This window comes from Quercus robur, chromosome 3 (assembly GCF_932294415.1).
Source record: "Quercus robur chromosome 3, dhQueRobu3.1, whole genome shotgun sequence".
Classification (NCBI taxonomy): domain Eukaryota; kingdom Viridiplantae; phylum Streptophyta; class Magnoliopsida; order Fagales; family Fagaceae; genus Quercus; species Quercus robur.
Window position 1 is genome coordinate 702,469 of NC_065536.1, and position 17,684 is coordinate 720,152.

Sequence of the window (17,684 nt, forward strand, 5' to 3'; positions counted from 1 at the left end):
TTTGGCGTCAATGGAGATGAGGACGGCGTGGGTTTGGCTTTTTGGTTTTCTGCTCTGAGGGAAGACTGAAGAGAAAGGGATAAAGACGAAAAGAAATGGGATAAAGAAGGGACAAAAAAGGGATTACAAAATTGTTATTTAACACGGGTCAGCTTTTTTTATCAAACAAAACATACATACCAAACACATATTTTACATTTTTTGAACACTGAAAAATATTGTTTAAACTATGATACCAAACACATTTTTTTGTTTTATTCACACTAAAAACACGTTGTTCAACAACACTTTTTAAACCACAATTTTCACATCTTTTTAAACAACAATTTTTGAAAACTATAACCAAACGGGCTCAAAGTGTTTATAAAATTTCCCACTCTTTTTCACTAAGGAGTGTGGACTTTTTTGAGCTTTGTTGTAATGTTGTGCTTCACGTGCAAGACAGTGCCCTTAATCTTGCAATCATTAAACGGCATGTCGTAAGTTGGTTCTGCTAAATGATTATTTATTTATTTTTTTAAAAGCTTGGCTAAATAATTGATTATTTATTGTTGTATTTTTTTTTTTCATTTACATTTCAAACACCCTACACTGAGAGAGAATAAAATAAAAGAATATATACTCTCTCTTTTTTTCTTTTTTTTCTAAGAAACTAATAGATATATACTTAATATATCATAATAATAATAAAATAAAAAATAAATATGTAATGGCCACTTGCTAATTGTCACTAACTTACTATGCTGTTATACATTCTCAAAAAAAAAAAAAAAAAAAAAAATTTACTATGCTATTTTATATATATATATATATATATATAGTTGAGTTCAAGTTACACCTAGTGTAACTTTAAGCGATATTACACCACTTAATAACTTATTATTAGATACAAATTTTGACAAATCTACCGTTGGATTACATTATATTTATATACTCTTTATGCTTGCAAAATTTCATGTTAATTAAAGACCACTAGTCATGTTATCAATTAATTGTTTAAATTCAAGTTATTGTAGTTTAAAATAATTTATAAAAGATGAGTTTATGAATCATGTGGTAAATAATATCCAATTGGCATGAAAATTGGCATGCATTTATGTTAAGCACATATAGAACATATAATTCAACGACGAGATTCTTAAAATATGAATTTAATAACAAGTTATTAAATGATATAATATTACCTAGAGTTACACCAAGTCAAGTTACACCTGATGTAACTTTAAGTAATGTTACACTATTCAATGTTTTTTAATTAGATGCAAATTTTGATAAATCCGCCACTGAATTACATTATCTTTGTATATTTCGTAGGCTTGTAAAATTTTAAGATGATCAAAGATCAATAACCATGTCATTAGTCAATTATTTAAATTCAAGTTTTTATAGTTTAAAATAATACATAGAAAATGAGATTATGAATTGAATTATAAATAACATTTGATTCTCATAAAATTTGGCATGTATGTTAAGAATATATAAACCAAGTAATCCAACAATAAGATTTTCAAAATATAAATTCAATAACAAGTTATTGAGTAGTGTAACATTTCTTATAGTTACACTAGATGTAACTTGAACACAACCATATATATATATTGCCATTTTGTTAAGGGGCAGCCGACTACTTTAGTTCTCTCAAAAAACTAAACGGGTGATTAAATGAGGGGACATATAATATAACTCATCTTAGTCTATGTTTAACATCATACATGGTCTCATTTGCATTCATAGCTTGAAAATACTACTTGTCAATGTATATTTAGGGGGGGGGGGGGGGGGGGGTGGGGGGGGTGTGGGGCTTTTCTTTCATCTCAATTTTGCCCCAAACATATATAGAAAACCTCTCTATTGTAAATAAAAAGTGTAGACAGCCACATAAGTACATACCATTTTTTTTGTCTTTTTCTAATTGAAATAAATTTGTTTGGTCCTGCATAAGACTCAAATTTGTGTTTTCATTGTTATTCACGCCTTTTAACAGAATAATAATGTATAATGTGTGTACCATAGCCATACATTGACACACACTTTGCTATAATTGTCTTATATGGTAGATAGATAATTAACTATTTGGGCTCACTACTTACACTATTTTATTATTTACCATTTATAATTTTCAAGGTGGTTAGGATACAATTTTGAAGTACATTTTTATATTTTTAACATTTTTATATTAATTTATTTTAAAATCAAATTACTTGTTTCAATCTACATATTTTCATCAACTATTCATTTGGTTTTATTTAACTACTTATTTTTGTTTTCTTTTATTTTTATGTATGGAGAAATTTCAAAATTCCATAATAAATAATTGATTTATTTATTTTGTTATTAATATCGATTAATATTTTTTAAATTAATTTTTCTTTCAATCTTGCCCTCAGAACTAAAATTTTGGCTTCACCACTTTGCAGATTATGAAGTTTATTAGGGGTTCGAGCTAAAGATTTATAGTATGATTATATATCTTATGCATAGTTTCAACTTTCAACACTCAATAATAAGATAATTTTTATGCCTTGTATAATAAGCTAGTGTTTAAAAAAAAAAAAAAACTAAAAAACTGTCTTTATAAACACGTGGAGACCATATCACTTCCACGTTACAAAAAACATAATCTAAAATTGGCATCTTACACATTTTTTTATATAGTCATTAATACACATTCATTTATATATATTGCATATATGAAATTGCTTCATTACCTTAATTATTAAAAAGATATCACATTTGATGCATGAATGAGGCACAGCAAAGACTGATGATTCATTGTGTCAATGAGGTCTACACAATCATCCCCAAAAATCCAACGGTTATGACTATGAGTGAATCAATATTTCATAATGCAAATAAGATAAGCTGTCTCTCATCCAAAACAGAGAATCACATAGATTCCCCAACCAACTCACACTAATAAATTCTCTATATTGCATTACAGCAACACTATCCTCTGCGGAGATTTCATAATATCCTATATTGATAAGCATACAATTGTTGTGAGAGCACCCCCATTAATGACAAAATCCCTTCTCAACCCTCATATTTACAGCTCAAACTTATTGAAAAAAGCCCAATTGTTAGCCCAAATTCAACATGAATTGCAATGTGTGCACCCAACACAAACCATTAAGTGCTCATTAATATCTCCAACCAGGATATACAAGAGCAAAATCTTCTTGTATTAATCTACAATCTCTTGCAGCTTTATATATAGCATAGTCTGCTTGGGGCAAGAAAGTATACACAAAAAAGAAAAAGGTTTCAACTTCCATATTGTTTCTTGTTATTGTTCGCCTTTTCTATCGGTCATGACTAGAAAGAAGGTCAAGCTTGCATACATCACTAATGACTCTGCTAGAAAAGCTACCTTCAAGAAAAGGAAGAAGGGGCTGTTGAAGAAAGTAAGTGAGCTGAGCACTCTCTGTGGCATTAAGTCCTGCGCCATTATTTATAGCCCATATGATTCTCAACCTGAAGTTTGGGCTTCTGAGCATGGCATTCAACATGTTCTTGGACTGTTCAAGAACATGCCTGAAATGGAACAGACCAAAAAAATGGTCAACCAGGAGAGTTTCCTGAGGCAAAGGATTGCCAAAGCTAATGAGCAGTTGAAAAAACAACAGAAAGACAACCGGGAGAAGGAGATGACAGAGGTCATGTTCCAAAGCCTGACTGGAAAAAGCCTGCACAACTTAACCATGATGGACTTGAATGATCTTGGGTGGTTGATTGATCAGAATTTGAAGAATATATATAGAAGGATTGGTCAACTCAACAAAGTGGCTCAAAAGCAAGTCCAAGGCGAACCAGCTGCTGCAAAAACAGAAGGAATGGTGGTGGGGAGTACTAGTACTAGTACTACTCCTGCAGAGATGAATAATGCGCGGCAGCCTCATGATCATCATCAGAGAACACCAGGTTTTGAGATGAACATGGACACCATGCAGAGGCAGCAATGGTTCATGGATATGATGAATCTCCCATTAGAGAACAACATGGGGTTTGGAGGAGATGAGATGATGCTGCCATTTGGAGATAACAGTCACAATGCTCTTTGGTCTAATGCCTTCTTCCCTTGATTTAAAAAAAAAAAATATTAAAGAATCATAATTTAGCAATTTCCATTATGTACATGTTTGGTGTTTTCATTAACGATGACACAGGTTTCTTTTGTGCGTTAATTATAAGTTCAATGTACTTAAAATTATGTTCAACTGTTGTTTATCATAATTATGATATTCAGTCTTATGTTGGTTCTTAAATTTGTCAATATATTTCTATTCAATCATATAATTTGAATGACCATCTAAGGTATTCAGTGTTCTTTCTTAGTTGTTTAAAACTAAATTAAACAAAACAAAAACTAGACAAGAGATGCACTTCGAAATCTTCTTCCAAATTTCTGTATGTGAATGTGCTTTATTTTTTACGTCGCATTATTTGGTTGCAAGTTGCAACTGCAATATTCGCAAAATTTTCATTCAAAGGTTATCCATTTGACAAATATAGAAATATATTTCTCAATTCCAATATGGTATCAAAGCATTGGACACCCAGTTAAAAAAAATATAATAATAATAAATAGTATCAATTGTAACTAATATTATAATTAAGGAATTAAAATTAAGAGCCTTGTAAGATGTAGTTCAATGGATATCTTATAGTATTTTCAACGGAAACGTTTAAAGTTCAAATCAAAAGAGTCAATTTTGTACAATATGCCGTTTTGGTTTGCTTAGAGGAATGAAATATTACAGGTGTACCGTTTTTGGATTACTGCTATATATATGTCTATATGTTTGTATTTATTTATGTAAGTATGGATATTAATTTTTATGTTTATCAACATAAAATTTAAAATTCACATATTTTATAAACCTAAATATTAGTCTAAGTACATAAACCGAATATATCAGCTTGAACATTTTTTTTCCCCAATTTTTTACAATTTTCTAACATTTTTTAATTTTTTTTATTGTACCAACCAAAATATCAATACCAGCATAAACGCCCAAAATATCCTAGTACAACCTGGTATTGTTTCACTACATTTTAGAGGTTATTGACTTAATAACTGATACGATATTTACTTCCATGATTTAAAATTTAAATCACCTAAACAATCAAGTTACCAAAACAGAGTACAAGTAGTAAATGCAGAATGAGGGTACAGTACAACAATACAAGCATAATAGACAGTAATATGGCCCCAAGAGTGGGCTTGGGCCCTGACACACTAACACAGGGAATAACTCCAAGAGGCTGAAATGTAACTGACAATTGAGTTACTTGCTATAGCATTTAAGGTTAAATTTCCATTGTTAAATGGAGCTAGCCTAATAAGAAAGTGAGGGTCTCGTGACTATTTAATAGAAAAAAATATATGATAGAAAACCATTTGCATGAAACATAAATAACCCATGTTTTAGACAATATTATTATTATTACAGTTCACACGTCTCATGTTACATGCTTTCTTGCACTATTTTATTAGTCATACATGAAAAAGTTTGCACTTCTTCTTCTAAACTTAATTCATACCTCAAGCCAGAGCACTCATACGGTGCCATTGCACAAAAACCTAAGCCACAAAAGCCAGGTCATGCCTATTTTGGTTCCCCTGCAGAATGCATGAAAAACTTAGGTTACTTACTATATGTGTTTATGCCTATATGGTAAGAAGTTAATTGGAATGCATTTTCCTTTGATCCATCCATTTCATTGTAAGTTAGTATCTGATAAGAATCTAATCTGTGACCTATTCAGATAGTTTTTGCCATTCAATTTTGTGAATCTATTTAGAGATATCAAGAAGGTTGCATATAATTATATCAATTAAATTAGATGTGGATTTGATACAACAACTTCATCCAAGCTTAAATTTTCAAATTATGAAGTTGATCAACTGATTAATTATCTGATGCATACAATACTTTCCATTTATTTGTACCCAACTGAATGATGCTCCTGTCATTTTTCATGTGGTAATTATCCACATATTTTAGATTTTTTCAAATTTAATGGTCGCCTTCAAAAATTGTATAATTTAAGAAGCAAAATTGTTGTCTGAATCCTTTGGCCAAATGGTAGTTAGCCTGTAAGGTTGGCCGGGGTTGAATGAGAATTCATGATGTATTATATGCAAGATTGGCAAGTTCTTGGTAATGAAGAAGAAATGTGTCAATGAGTTATAGCTCAATTGGCACTTCCTTCTCCAATAATAATTAGTTGGAAGGTGAGGTCGTGAGTTTAAAACCTACTAGGTACGTCTATAACATACCAATAAAAAAAAATGAAACAAGTGAAATGTATTGTTTGTAAATAGTAATATGTGATTGCAACATATATTGGGCTGCTTTGTGAGGATATTTTGTGTTCTAAATGTTTCGTAGATTTTGTTTCAATGAATTACTTGCCTGAAAAGTAAAAAGGAATAAGTAAAACAAAAATGCAAAAAGTAGAGGTGTTTAGGATGGGGGCATGAAGGTATCAATTTTGCATATACTAATTCAAAGATGCAGTTAAGGAACTATAGGGTGAAAGATTGGTCTGGGGGAGTTTATTGACTTGATTCTGTGAATTGTTGAAATCTATCTTAGTGACTTGACTTCAAATGAAGAATATCCCACATGCATATTGCGCACTCAACATGATTCCTTTCTAATTATTAAGGTAGTAAATGGAGGAATTAAAACTTTATTACTTGGAGTTACTTCCTAGGTAGTGGTTATTGGCTATGATACTAGTACTTTAAATACATTGAATAATATTATATAGCACGAACCATTTCTTGGAGTTTAAGTAGGATCACTACATGTTAAGAGGCATCATTTCTACATGCCAGATTCCATAGCCATATTGATTGTCCATGATTTAAAGTTGTCCTCTGGGTGGAGGAGATTGAGTCCAAGACATTGGAAATTTGGAATACCTTTTAGAAGGCCCAGCAACTATGCAAGTACCTAATATCTATGGAGTAGCTTATATGAGAATTCTCTATATTTTTTGCATTATAAATATGAAATTTGCTCCCACACCTACACAATAACATGTTCCATATGACTACGGCTTTACAATTACATGACCTATACATCAAGCTGAAGACATGCATGCAGTTGCGCACACATTCAATGCTTTCAACCACAATATATATCTTCATTCTCATTGTGCCATTATTGTTGGTTAATTGCATGGCATGTTGCTTGATTTATTTATTTATTTATTTTTAAAAGGGCATCACAAAAGTATATATCTTCTGAATATAGTGCTAGACATGTAAAACCTTGCCCGATTACTTTAGCTTAAAAATAGTAAAGAGGTTTTCTTTGATTTAGTCATGGATAATGGATTGTGTTATTTGAATATTAGATAAATTTCCTTAGCTGGAGAGCAAAATATATATTTCCCACTCACATAGATATTTTGTAAAATATTGTAAATGTGAAGAATCTTACATTTTTTTCTTTATTGAAATTTCAACATAGATAGAAAAAGAAAAAGAAAAGGGCAAGATTTTTTCCAAAAGAAGGCTTTTAATTTACTGTGATATATAATATATGAGCAGATGGTGGCCAAAAAAAAAAAAAAAAACTAATAGGCTTCCAGAAATATCTTCTGTAACATCATAGCATAGGAAAGAGAAATAGGATTCATATTCTTTTCTTTTAAATTAATTATTATAGTGGAGTACAAAAGGATGAATTTGAAGGGTTTAAAAAAGTCAGTTGTTTAGGGGGAACCATGTTTTATGTTGTTGGAGGAATCATTCAGAAAGTGGTAAAGAAAAAAGAGAGACAAAGAAGAAACAAGAAAAAATATTTCTGAAATTAGCATATGCAGGTTTTTACTACGTCTTTAAAATTCCACCTTGAATGTATCATTTATTTTTGGTAATTAATATGTCTTGGTCTAGTAGAAGCCAGCAATGCAATTTATACAACCTTAAGCCAAAATTTGAAATGCATGTCCAAAAATTATATGCTAAGCAACCTCTAAAATAGTTGAATAATTAAGTGCATGACTGAAGAATGACACATTGAATTTGGCTCAAGTACTGAAGCATTTTGTAGTTTTACCAAGGTAAAGAATATTGAAATAGATATATATATATATATATAGCATGATTCTTTTAGGGGTCACAACTCACACAAGGGAAAGCTACTAAAATCTTGACATTCCAAGTCACTTAGTACTGTAATATGATGCTGCCAACTGCAGATTCTCTCGCATGATTGTCAATCCTGGATGTGACTTGAGATTTCAAAACAACCCCCGCCAATTGTTTGGCCAATTCTAGTCTTGAATTATTACTAAGGTGTGACCTATAACATGAACTTCATTCTGTGTTTCTGGTCGAGATTTAATGGGTTTTAATCATTCAAGGACATTAGTAGTATATTATTCTTCTCTTTATTCCCTTTTTTGTTTTCAGCAAAAATCATTCTGGAGTCGGAACAGACATTATGTGTGGTTTTGTTCTGCAAAGTTATTAAGTGTGAGTTACGACTGAATAAAAAGAATGAGTAATGTAAAGATGGAACAAAAACCTAAAAGAAAGGAGAAAAAGAAAGAAAGAGAATTGACAACTTGACAACAATAACATGTGCCATGTACAATAATTGTGCGGAATAAACCACAACCCCTCTTCAAGGGATTGTACTTACGATTCCAAATTCTACTTGGCTAACACAAACCGTATCTTAATTTATTGACCAGTGAATTGTGTAGCATTAGCCATTATGTTGCTTGCAAATGGTTAACTCAAGAATATTCAGCAGCTTAATTATCTAAATTGCTCTAGCATATATCTAGTAAAGCCAAACCAAAGAATGTCATATGATATTTGAAATTCCAGATCACAGGCACTAAAGTTCTTTAAATTTTAATTATTATGTTTCTTCATGATTGCAATGAAAGTTTTGGAGCTTAACAGAGTATTCAACAATGGCGGAAAAATAAGAATCAACAAATGAAAGAGAGAGAGAGAGAGAGAGAGATTTCTGGAGAGAGTTAAACTGAAAATGTATTTCCACAACTTAATAAAATACAAGCATCAAGATTGTTTATATAGTATTTACATGAAGATGAGTCCAGAAACTAATCTAACTGAACATTAACTAACTCCACGTTATGAGGCGCGGATTAAGGGTTGACAGCTGGAAGGTAGTTATGACAGCTGGAAGTCAGAGCTGGACTGTTGAGAGTTTGATCAAGCACTGAAGGTGACTCTGAAGCTTGATGAGAAAACAGAGCACTGGAAGGTTTGACTCATGGACAATCTCTCCAAAACGTCCCGTTTCATTCAAACATAAAATAGGCTAACTTAAACGACATCGTTTCTAATATGAAACTAGTCATTGCCTAGCCGTTAGAGACTTCTTCTTCTATTCTCAACTTGTGCTCTGTTTTAGAATCAGGACTGTCTTTAACATCCCCCCTCAAAACCATGGGGTCAAGAGACACCATGATTTTGGAGCGAAGAAAAGCAAACCGAGAAGTGGATAAACTCTTTGTAAAAACATCAGCGAGTTGATCACCGGTTGCAATGTACTTGATCTGAATGTCCTAGCGCAAGACCTTTTCTCGAACAAAGTGGTAGTCAACCTCTATATGCTTCGTACGAGCATGAAAAACCGGATTGGAGGCAATGGCCAGAGCAGAAACATTGTCACACCAGAGCTTGGGAGGAGCAAAAAGATAGATACCAAGATCCTTCAAGACCTGGCGAAGCCAATAGAGTTCAGCAGTGGTGGTTGCCAAAGCTCTATATTCAGATTCAGTAGAGGAACGAGAGACAGTATCTTGTTTCTTGGCACTCCAAGTGATTGGATTAAACCCAAGATACACAATATAACCAGTGATGGAATGTCTATCAAATGGATCTCCGGCCCAATCTGAATCAAAGAAAGCAGATAAGGAAAAAGGACCAGGTTGAAGCAAAATGCCATGATTCAAAGTACCATTAACATAGCGTAGAATTCTCTTGGCAGCAATTAAGTGTGCATCAGTTGGATGAGACATAAATTGGCAAACCTGCTGGACTGCAAAGCTTAGATCAGGTCTAGTAAAGGTCAGATAGTGGAGAGACCCAACCAAGCTCCTATACTCATGTGGATTAGATAGCAAAGACCCATCAGTAGGAGACAATCTGGTGTTAGGAGCAGATGGGGTACGAGCAGGGTTGGAAGAATGCATATTGGCCTTGATCAGTAAATCCTGGGCATATTTAGTCTGAGACAGAAAAAGACCTTTGGAAGATCTAGTAATCTGAAGGCCAAGGAAGTAATTAAGAGAGCCTAAATCCTTAAGTTCAAAGGCTGAGCTGAGCTGTGCAATCAAAGAGGACAAGAATTGAGGATTGTTCCCAGTGAGAACTATGTCATCAACATAGACTAACAGATATACAACCAAGGAGCCTTGTCTGAAAATGAACAAAGAAGAATCAGAGAGAGAAGCCTGAAATCCCAGATGCAACAATTCAGTAGAAAACCTCTCAAACCAGGCCCTAGGGTCTTGTTTAAGGCCATAGAGAGACTTGAGAAGCTTGCAGACATGGTTAGGATGAGCTGGATCAACATACCCAGGTGGTTGAACCATGTAGACCTCCTCCCTAAGGAAACCATGCAGAAAAGCATTGCTAACATCCAGCTGCCTCAGTGGCCAATTGAATTGAACAGCAAGGGATAGAATGATCCTCACAGTGGGAGGCTTAACAACAGGACTGAAAGTTTCATCAAAGTCAATTCCAAATTGCTGGTGGAACCCCTTGGCAACAAGTCTAGCCTTATACTTGTTAATGGAACCATCACTATTTCTTTTAAGTTTGAACACCCATTTGCATCCTACTACATTTTGTGAAGGAGAAGGAGGAACCAGAACCCAAGTTCTCTGCCTTTGAAGAGCATCAAATTCAGCAGCCATAGCAGAACACCATTGGGGATGCTGAACTGCTATTTTGTAGGAGGGAGGTTCAGTGAGAGTGTAATCTGGCTTGGGAGGAGATGGAGCCTTCTTGGATGGAGCCTTCATGACAGCAAGAACCTTTGGTTGGAAAATACCATCCTTTGATCTAGTGATCATGGGATGAGTGTTACCAACAATAGGAACCTGAATGGGGACAGTGGAAACAGTTGGAGGACTAATGTGTGGTGAGATAGGAGAAGGGGAGCTAATGTGTGGGGAGGAATGTGTATAGGGCTGTGTAGCTGTATGGGATGTATCAGTTGGTTGTGCAGAAGGTGATGTAGCAGAAGATTGTGTAAAAGGTGAGGAAGGCTGTGTATCAGTAGGCTGTGTAAATGGGGATGTAACAGAAGGTAAAGGAGTGGACTGTGTAGGTATAAAAGGTATATGAAAGGGAGGTGGAGTGGAAGACATGCCAGAGACCTGTGATGTACCAGTGGATAAAGCAAGAGATGAAATAAACTCATGTTCATTAAAGTGCACATGTCTTGAGATATAGATTCGGGAAGTAACAGGGTCTTGACAGATATAACCTTAGGAATGAGCAGGATAGCCAAGAAAAATGCAAGGGGAAGTATGTGGTAAGAGTTTGTGAGCATTGTAAGATTTGAGCAAGGGAAAACAGATGCAGCCAAAGGTTCTAAGGTATGTAAGATCTGGTTTAGACTTGAATAAGACTTCCCAAGGAGTGGAATTATGAAGAGTTGGAGTGGGGAGTCTGTTGATAAGATGAACTGCTGTGGAAACAGCATAGGACCAAAAAATTGGAGATAACTGAGAATGAGAAAGCAAGGTAAGAGCACACTCCACTATGTGCCTATGTTTCCTCTCAGCAACTCCATTTTGCTGGGGAGTATGTGGACAAGAAAACTGATGAGTAATACCATGTGAGGAACAAAAATGCTTGAATGCATTTGAGGTATATTCCCCACCATTATCTGATCTCAAGATTTTGATCTTAGAATCAAGTTGATTTTCAACAGAAGCTTTAAAGAACTTAAAGACTTCAAGAACATCTGATTTGTGTTTAAGAAGATAGAGCCATGTAAACTTGGAATAGGCATCAACAAAAAGAACATAATATTGGAAATCATTAGAGGATTTGACAGGGGCTGGACCCCAAACATCAGAATGTACTAATTCAAGAGGCTTAGATGCACGAAAATCTGATACAGGAAAAGAAAACTGATGCATTTTACCACTTAAACAGTGCTTACAATGAGAAGGAGTTTTATTAGAACTTGAAATACAGACTCTATCAATTGAAGATAAAGCAATATTCAGTACTTTATCACTTGGATGACCTAACCTATGGTGCCACAACAACCATTTATTTGGTTTATTTACATGAAAACTTGAATGAACTAAAGGAAGGGTAGGAGCAGTAGAAGGATGAGGCTGACATGAAGAGACAGAGTTGAATTGAGATGATGGCTTGATGAAATTCTTGGAGTAGATTGGATAAACACCATTCTCACTCAAGCCCTTGTAAAGGAGTCTCCCCGTAGGAATATCCTGAATTTTGATGATATTGGCATCAAAATAACAAGAACAGTTATTATGGAGGCAGAATTTGTGAACTGAAAGTAAATTCATAGCAATTCTTGGTACATGAAGTACATTTTTAAGAAGAAACTTGTGATATTTGGTATGTAAGGCAGTGTTACCTATGTGATTGATGGGCAAAGATTGGCCATTTCCAACTGTAACCTGCTCAGGTCCCTTGTACTGAGATTCAATAGACAAATTGTTTAGGTTTGCTGTGATATGATCCGAAGTGCCAGAGTCAGCCAGCCATGGGTCATGGTTGTTAGTGATGACAGCATTGGATGCACTAGCCATAGCAGCAAGTTTTGTGGGAGGGTGCTTGCCTTGGTAAGCAAAGTTCATCCTGTGGTAGCAATCTAGTGCCTGATGACCAGATTTGCCACAAATTTGACAAGATGGGCGTTCATGCTTGAAACCTTGTGAGGTATTCTGAGAAGGAAAATTCTGAGAAGGAAAATTCTGAGAATGGAATTCATGAGGAGAGAAATTGTGAGAGCTTTGAGAGAAATTATGAGAGCTCTGAGAAAGATTGTGAGGTGAAAACTGTTGACTTCCACCATGACTGAATCTGCCACCATTTCGTCCTCTAGAGTTATTGTTTCTGCCTCTCCCCCTTCCTGAATTATGATTCTGATAAGAGGTATGAGGACCTTGTTTACCATGAGAGGCAAACATAGCAAGAGAGCTAGGAACTGAGTCCAAGTGGTCAGTCATAGCCTGTTCCTCACTTTGCAGCATAATTGCAAGTTGCTCATAAGTGATTGGATCACTCCTAGTCCGAATTGCAGAGCAGAAATGAGCAAATTCTCTAGGGAGTCCTTTGAGCACAATGCATATCAATTCTTCATTGTCAACTGGTATGCCTACAGCAAGAAGCTTGTCACGAGCAACTTTGATCTTTTGCAAAAAAGAATTCACAGATTCATTGGTTTTCTTGATCCCTTGAAGTTCAAGCTTAAGGTTCAAGATATTAGCTCTTGAAGTGGAAGTAAATCTCTGCTCCAAAGTATTCCATACTTCCCTTGAGCTAGTGACACCAACAACAATTGAAAAGACCTGTGGAGTAAGAGTTGAATTAATCAAGGATAGGAGTGCCTTATCCCTGATTTTCCATGCTTGAAACTCAGAATTAGTCACTGACGTTGCATTTCCTGCTGCATCAAGAACAAAAGGCGATGGTGTTGGAGCAGTACCATCAATATGTTCAATTAAGGAATATGCTTCTAGTATAGCAACTAATTGATGTTTCCATGGAATATAGTTGGTGTAGTCAAGCTTGATTGACATTAGGTTTGACATGCTAGATAGTAACAGTAATGGTGATGGAGTTGAGATTACAGTTGTAGAAGGAATGGAGGTAGTATGAGTTGGAGTTGTGTGCACAGATTGTGCTGTGTCATTTGGATTTGTAGAAGCCATAGATCTTGGCTCTGATACCATGAAAGTTTTGGAGCTTAACAGAGTATTCAACAATGGCGGAAAAATAAGAATCAACAAATGAAAGAGAGAGAGAGATTTCTGGAGAGAGTTAAACTGAAAATGTATTTCCACAACTTAATAAAATACAAGCATCAAGATTGTTTATATAGTATTTACATGAAGATGAGTCCAGAAACTAATCTAACTGAACATTAACTAACTCCACGTTATGAGGCGCGGATTAAGGGTTGACAGCTGGAAGGTAGTTATGACAGCTGGAAGTCAGAGCTGGACTGTTGAGAGTTTGATCAAGCACTGAAGGTGACTCTGAAGCTTGATGAGAAAACAGAGCACTGGAAGGTTTGACTCATGGACAATCTCTCCAAAATGTCCCGTTTCATTCAAACATAAACTAGGCTAACTTAAACGACATCGTTTCTAATATGAAACTAGTCATTGCCTAGCCGTTAGAGTCTTCTTCTTCTATTCTCAGCTTGTGCTCTGTTTTAGAATCAGGACTGTCTTTAACATGCAAATGGTCAACTTTTTATAGCTTGGTGAAACCAATAGCAAATTAGATGCCATTAATATGCTGATTTTTTCGTTGTTGAAGTTCTTAAGCAGTAACTTGAACTCATGCTTTCTCTCATTACATTCCTCTTCTTCTGTGTTCTTAAGAATACATTGGAGAGTTCCACACTGGTTAATTTAAATGTATATCCTGACATTTTTATAAGCTTTAGCTAGGAAGCTTCTTGGTTCCTGTAACAATATACTAAATGACAAGATTGATCTAATTAGGCCATGATGTTTAGCCCAATAAGGTTGTTGCATGCACCCAAAGACGCCCAAACTCATGCATATTGATCAAGTTCAAGCAGTATTGAAACTTGACCCCAATGACTACTTTAAGCATATTGCTGTCGTAATTTTCTGGAAAAAGAATCTCTCTCTCCACAACAGCTAAAGATTGTGTTAATTAGGAAAGTGTAAAGCCAGTGGACCAAAAATATCCAAAAATCACAAGAATGAATAGAGCTTGAAAAGACTACATGTAACTTAGTAAGTTCTCTGTATTGTGGAAAATACAAAAGCTTGTATACAAACAAATATTCATCTTATTTATTTCACAACGATTTTGATTGACAAACTGGAAGCTAGAGTACTAAAGAATATTACAATAGGAAACCAGAAACGTAGACATATTTGATCAAGCCTTTTCATCTTGATAAACTGTGACAGATTGGTGTCCACCCATAGTTTGGCTTTCAGAAGCCACGAGATTGTTTTTGTGGATTGTGTGGATTCTTTCGATGTAAACTCCAGCCTTTATATCAACCTTGCGGTCAGCTACGTAATGGCTCTTGTCAGAATCACTTGGATATATCTTGGTTGTACTCTTTGCATCATCATATGAATCATCTTCTCTCCGAGGCTTCCTAGCTTTGAAGATGCCGAAGAAAGAGAAAGATGGAGATTTTCTCTGCTTGTTGTAGGCCATGACTGTAGCTTGATTGATTAATGGCACAGATAGCTAGCTTTCAAGTGATAAGAGCCTTAAGTATGAAGAATGTTTTGAATGTGTGTTGTGTTCACTTGGGTTGTTAGTGCAGGGGAAGCTTGTATTTATAGGAGGAGCTTTTTTTGTTTTATTTTATTTTATTTTTTGAGAAGGATTTATAGGGGAGCTAGGTACTCTTTATGATGTTCTAATAGCCGTAGGTAGAGAATCTCAAGAATTCAACACTTCCAAACCAATATGAATGGTTGAAAATCAAATAACATTAGTAAGCAAAGGAATTGAATAGTCTGTTTGGAGCAAGAAATTAAACTATGCACACAACAAAAAGAAAAGGTTTCAACTTCCATATTGTTTCTTGTTGTTCGCCTTTTCTGTCAGTCATGACTAGAAAGAAGGTCAAGCTTGCATACATTACTAATGACTCTGTTAGAAAAGCTACCTACAATGCTCTTTGGTGGAGATGAGATAATGCTGGCATTTGGAGCTAACAGTCACAATGCTCTTTGCTCTAATGCGTTCTTTCCTTGATTTTTTTCTTTCTTTCTTAAAGAATCATAATTGAGAAATTTCCCTAGGTACACGTTTGATGTTTTCATACACAATGACACAGGCTTCTTTTGTGCGTTAATTATAAGTTCAATGTACTTACATAATGTTCAAATGTTGTTTATCATAATTATGATATTCACAGTCTTATGTTGGTTCTTAAAATTTTCAAAATATATTTATTCAATCATATAATTTGAATGACCATCTAAGGTATTCAGTGTTCTTTCTTAGTTGTTTAAAACTAAATTAAACAAAATAAAAACTAGACAAGAGATGCACTTCGAAATCTTCTTCCAAATTTTTGTATATAAATGTGCTTTATTTTTTAGGTTGCATTATATTTGATTGCAACTACAATATTCTGAAAATTTTCATTCAAAATTTATTCATTTGACAAATATAGAAATATTGGTTAGTCACGTACTAAGATCCATGCAAAGGAGTTAGTCACAAATTCGAGATTTGTGCATCAAAGGAAAGAAGACTACCACAAGATCAAGTCCAATTTGGTATTTTGGGATAGGTCAGGGTAGTGGTAAGATTCCTCGTACTTGTAACCGCTTGATTATTGATTAGTGGAGTCTTGGGAGTGGTGACCTTATATTCACCTGGTTGGGTTTTGTCCTCGCAAAAGATTTTTCTCATTTGTCAACAAATCACCGTGTCAATTTAATTTCCACTACATTTAGTTTATTTGGTGATTTGTTAGTGTCCCAAGATTTGCACGTAATTTGACATAATTAATTAACTTGAGTAATTGAATTAATTAACCGGATCAATCTATCTTAACCCAACAAATCACTTGCTTGAAAAAGAAAAAAGAATAAGTAAAAAAAATATGCAGATAGTAGAAGTGTTTAGGATGGGGGCATGAAGGTATCAATTCCGCATATACTAATTCAAAGATGCAATTGAGGAATTGTAGAGTGAAGGATTGGTTTGGGGGAGTTTCTTAAGTTGATCCTGTGAAGTGTTGAAGTTTGTCTTGATGACTTGAATTCAAAGGAAGAATATCCCACATGCATATTTATTGTGCATTCAACATGATTCCTAGCTAATTATTAATTTAAAGGCAGTTAAAAGGAGGCATTAAAACTTTATTACTTGGATTTAGTAAAAAAAAAAATTATGACTTAGAGTTACTTCCTAGCTAGTGGTTGTTGGCAATGATACTTGTACTTTAAATACATTGAATAATATTATATAGAATGAACCATTGCTTGGAGTTTAAGTAGGATCGCTACATATTAAGAGGCATATTTTCTACTTACCAGATTCTGTAGTCATATTGATTGACCATGATTTAAAGTTGTCCTCTGGGTGGAGGAGATTTAGTCCAAGACATTGGAATACCTTTTAGAAGATCCAACAATTATGAAAATCCCTAATATCTATGGAGTGGCTTGTATGAGAATTCTCTGTATTTTTTGCATTATCAATTTGAAATTTGCTCCCACACCTACACAATAACGTGTTCCATATGACTATGTCTTTACAATTACATATCCTTTACATCAGGCTAAACATGCATGCACTTGCACACACATTCAATGCCTTCAACCACAATATATATCTTCATTCTCACTGTGCCATTATTGTTGGTTAATTGCATGGCATATTAATTGCTTGATTTATTTATTTATTTATTTTTAAAAGGGCATCACAAAAGTATATGTCTTCT

The 17,684-nt window shown here is 34.4% G+C and overlaps 1 protein-coding gene across 1 annotated transcript; it reads left to right on the forward strand.

Moving 5' to 3' along the window:
* The first annotated feature begins 3,311 nt into the window (after nt 1-3,311).
* On the forward strand, nt 3,312-4,082 carry LOC126720017 (agamous-like MADS-box protein AGL80). Its single transcript, XM_050422500.1, has one exon. It carries the CDS (start codon nt 3,312-3,314, stop codon nt 4,080-4,082), a length of 771 nt encoding a protein of 256 aa, XP_050278457.1.
* The last annotated feature ends 13,602 nt before the right edge of the window (nt 4,083-17,684 follow it).

Coding starts and splice junctions, on each gene's coding strand:
- LOC126720017 (XM_050422500.1), top strand. CDS start 3,312: ATGACTAGAAAGAAGGTCAAGCTTGCATACATCACTAATGACTCTGCT.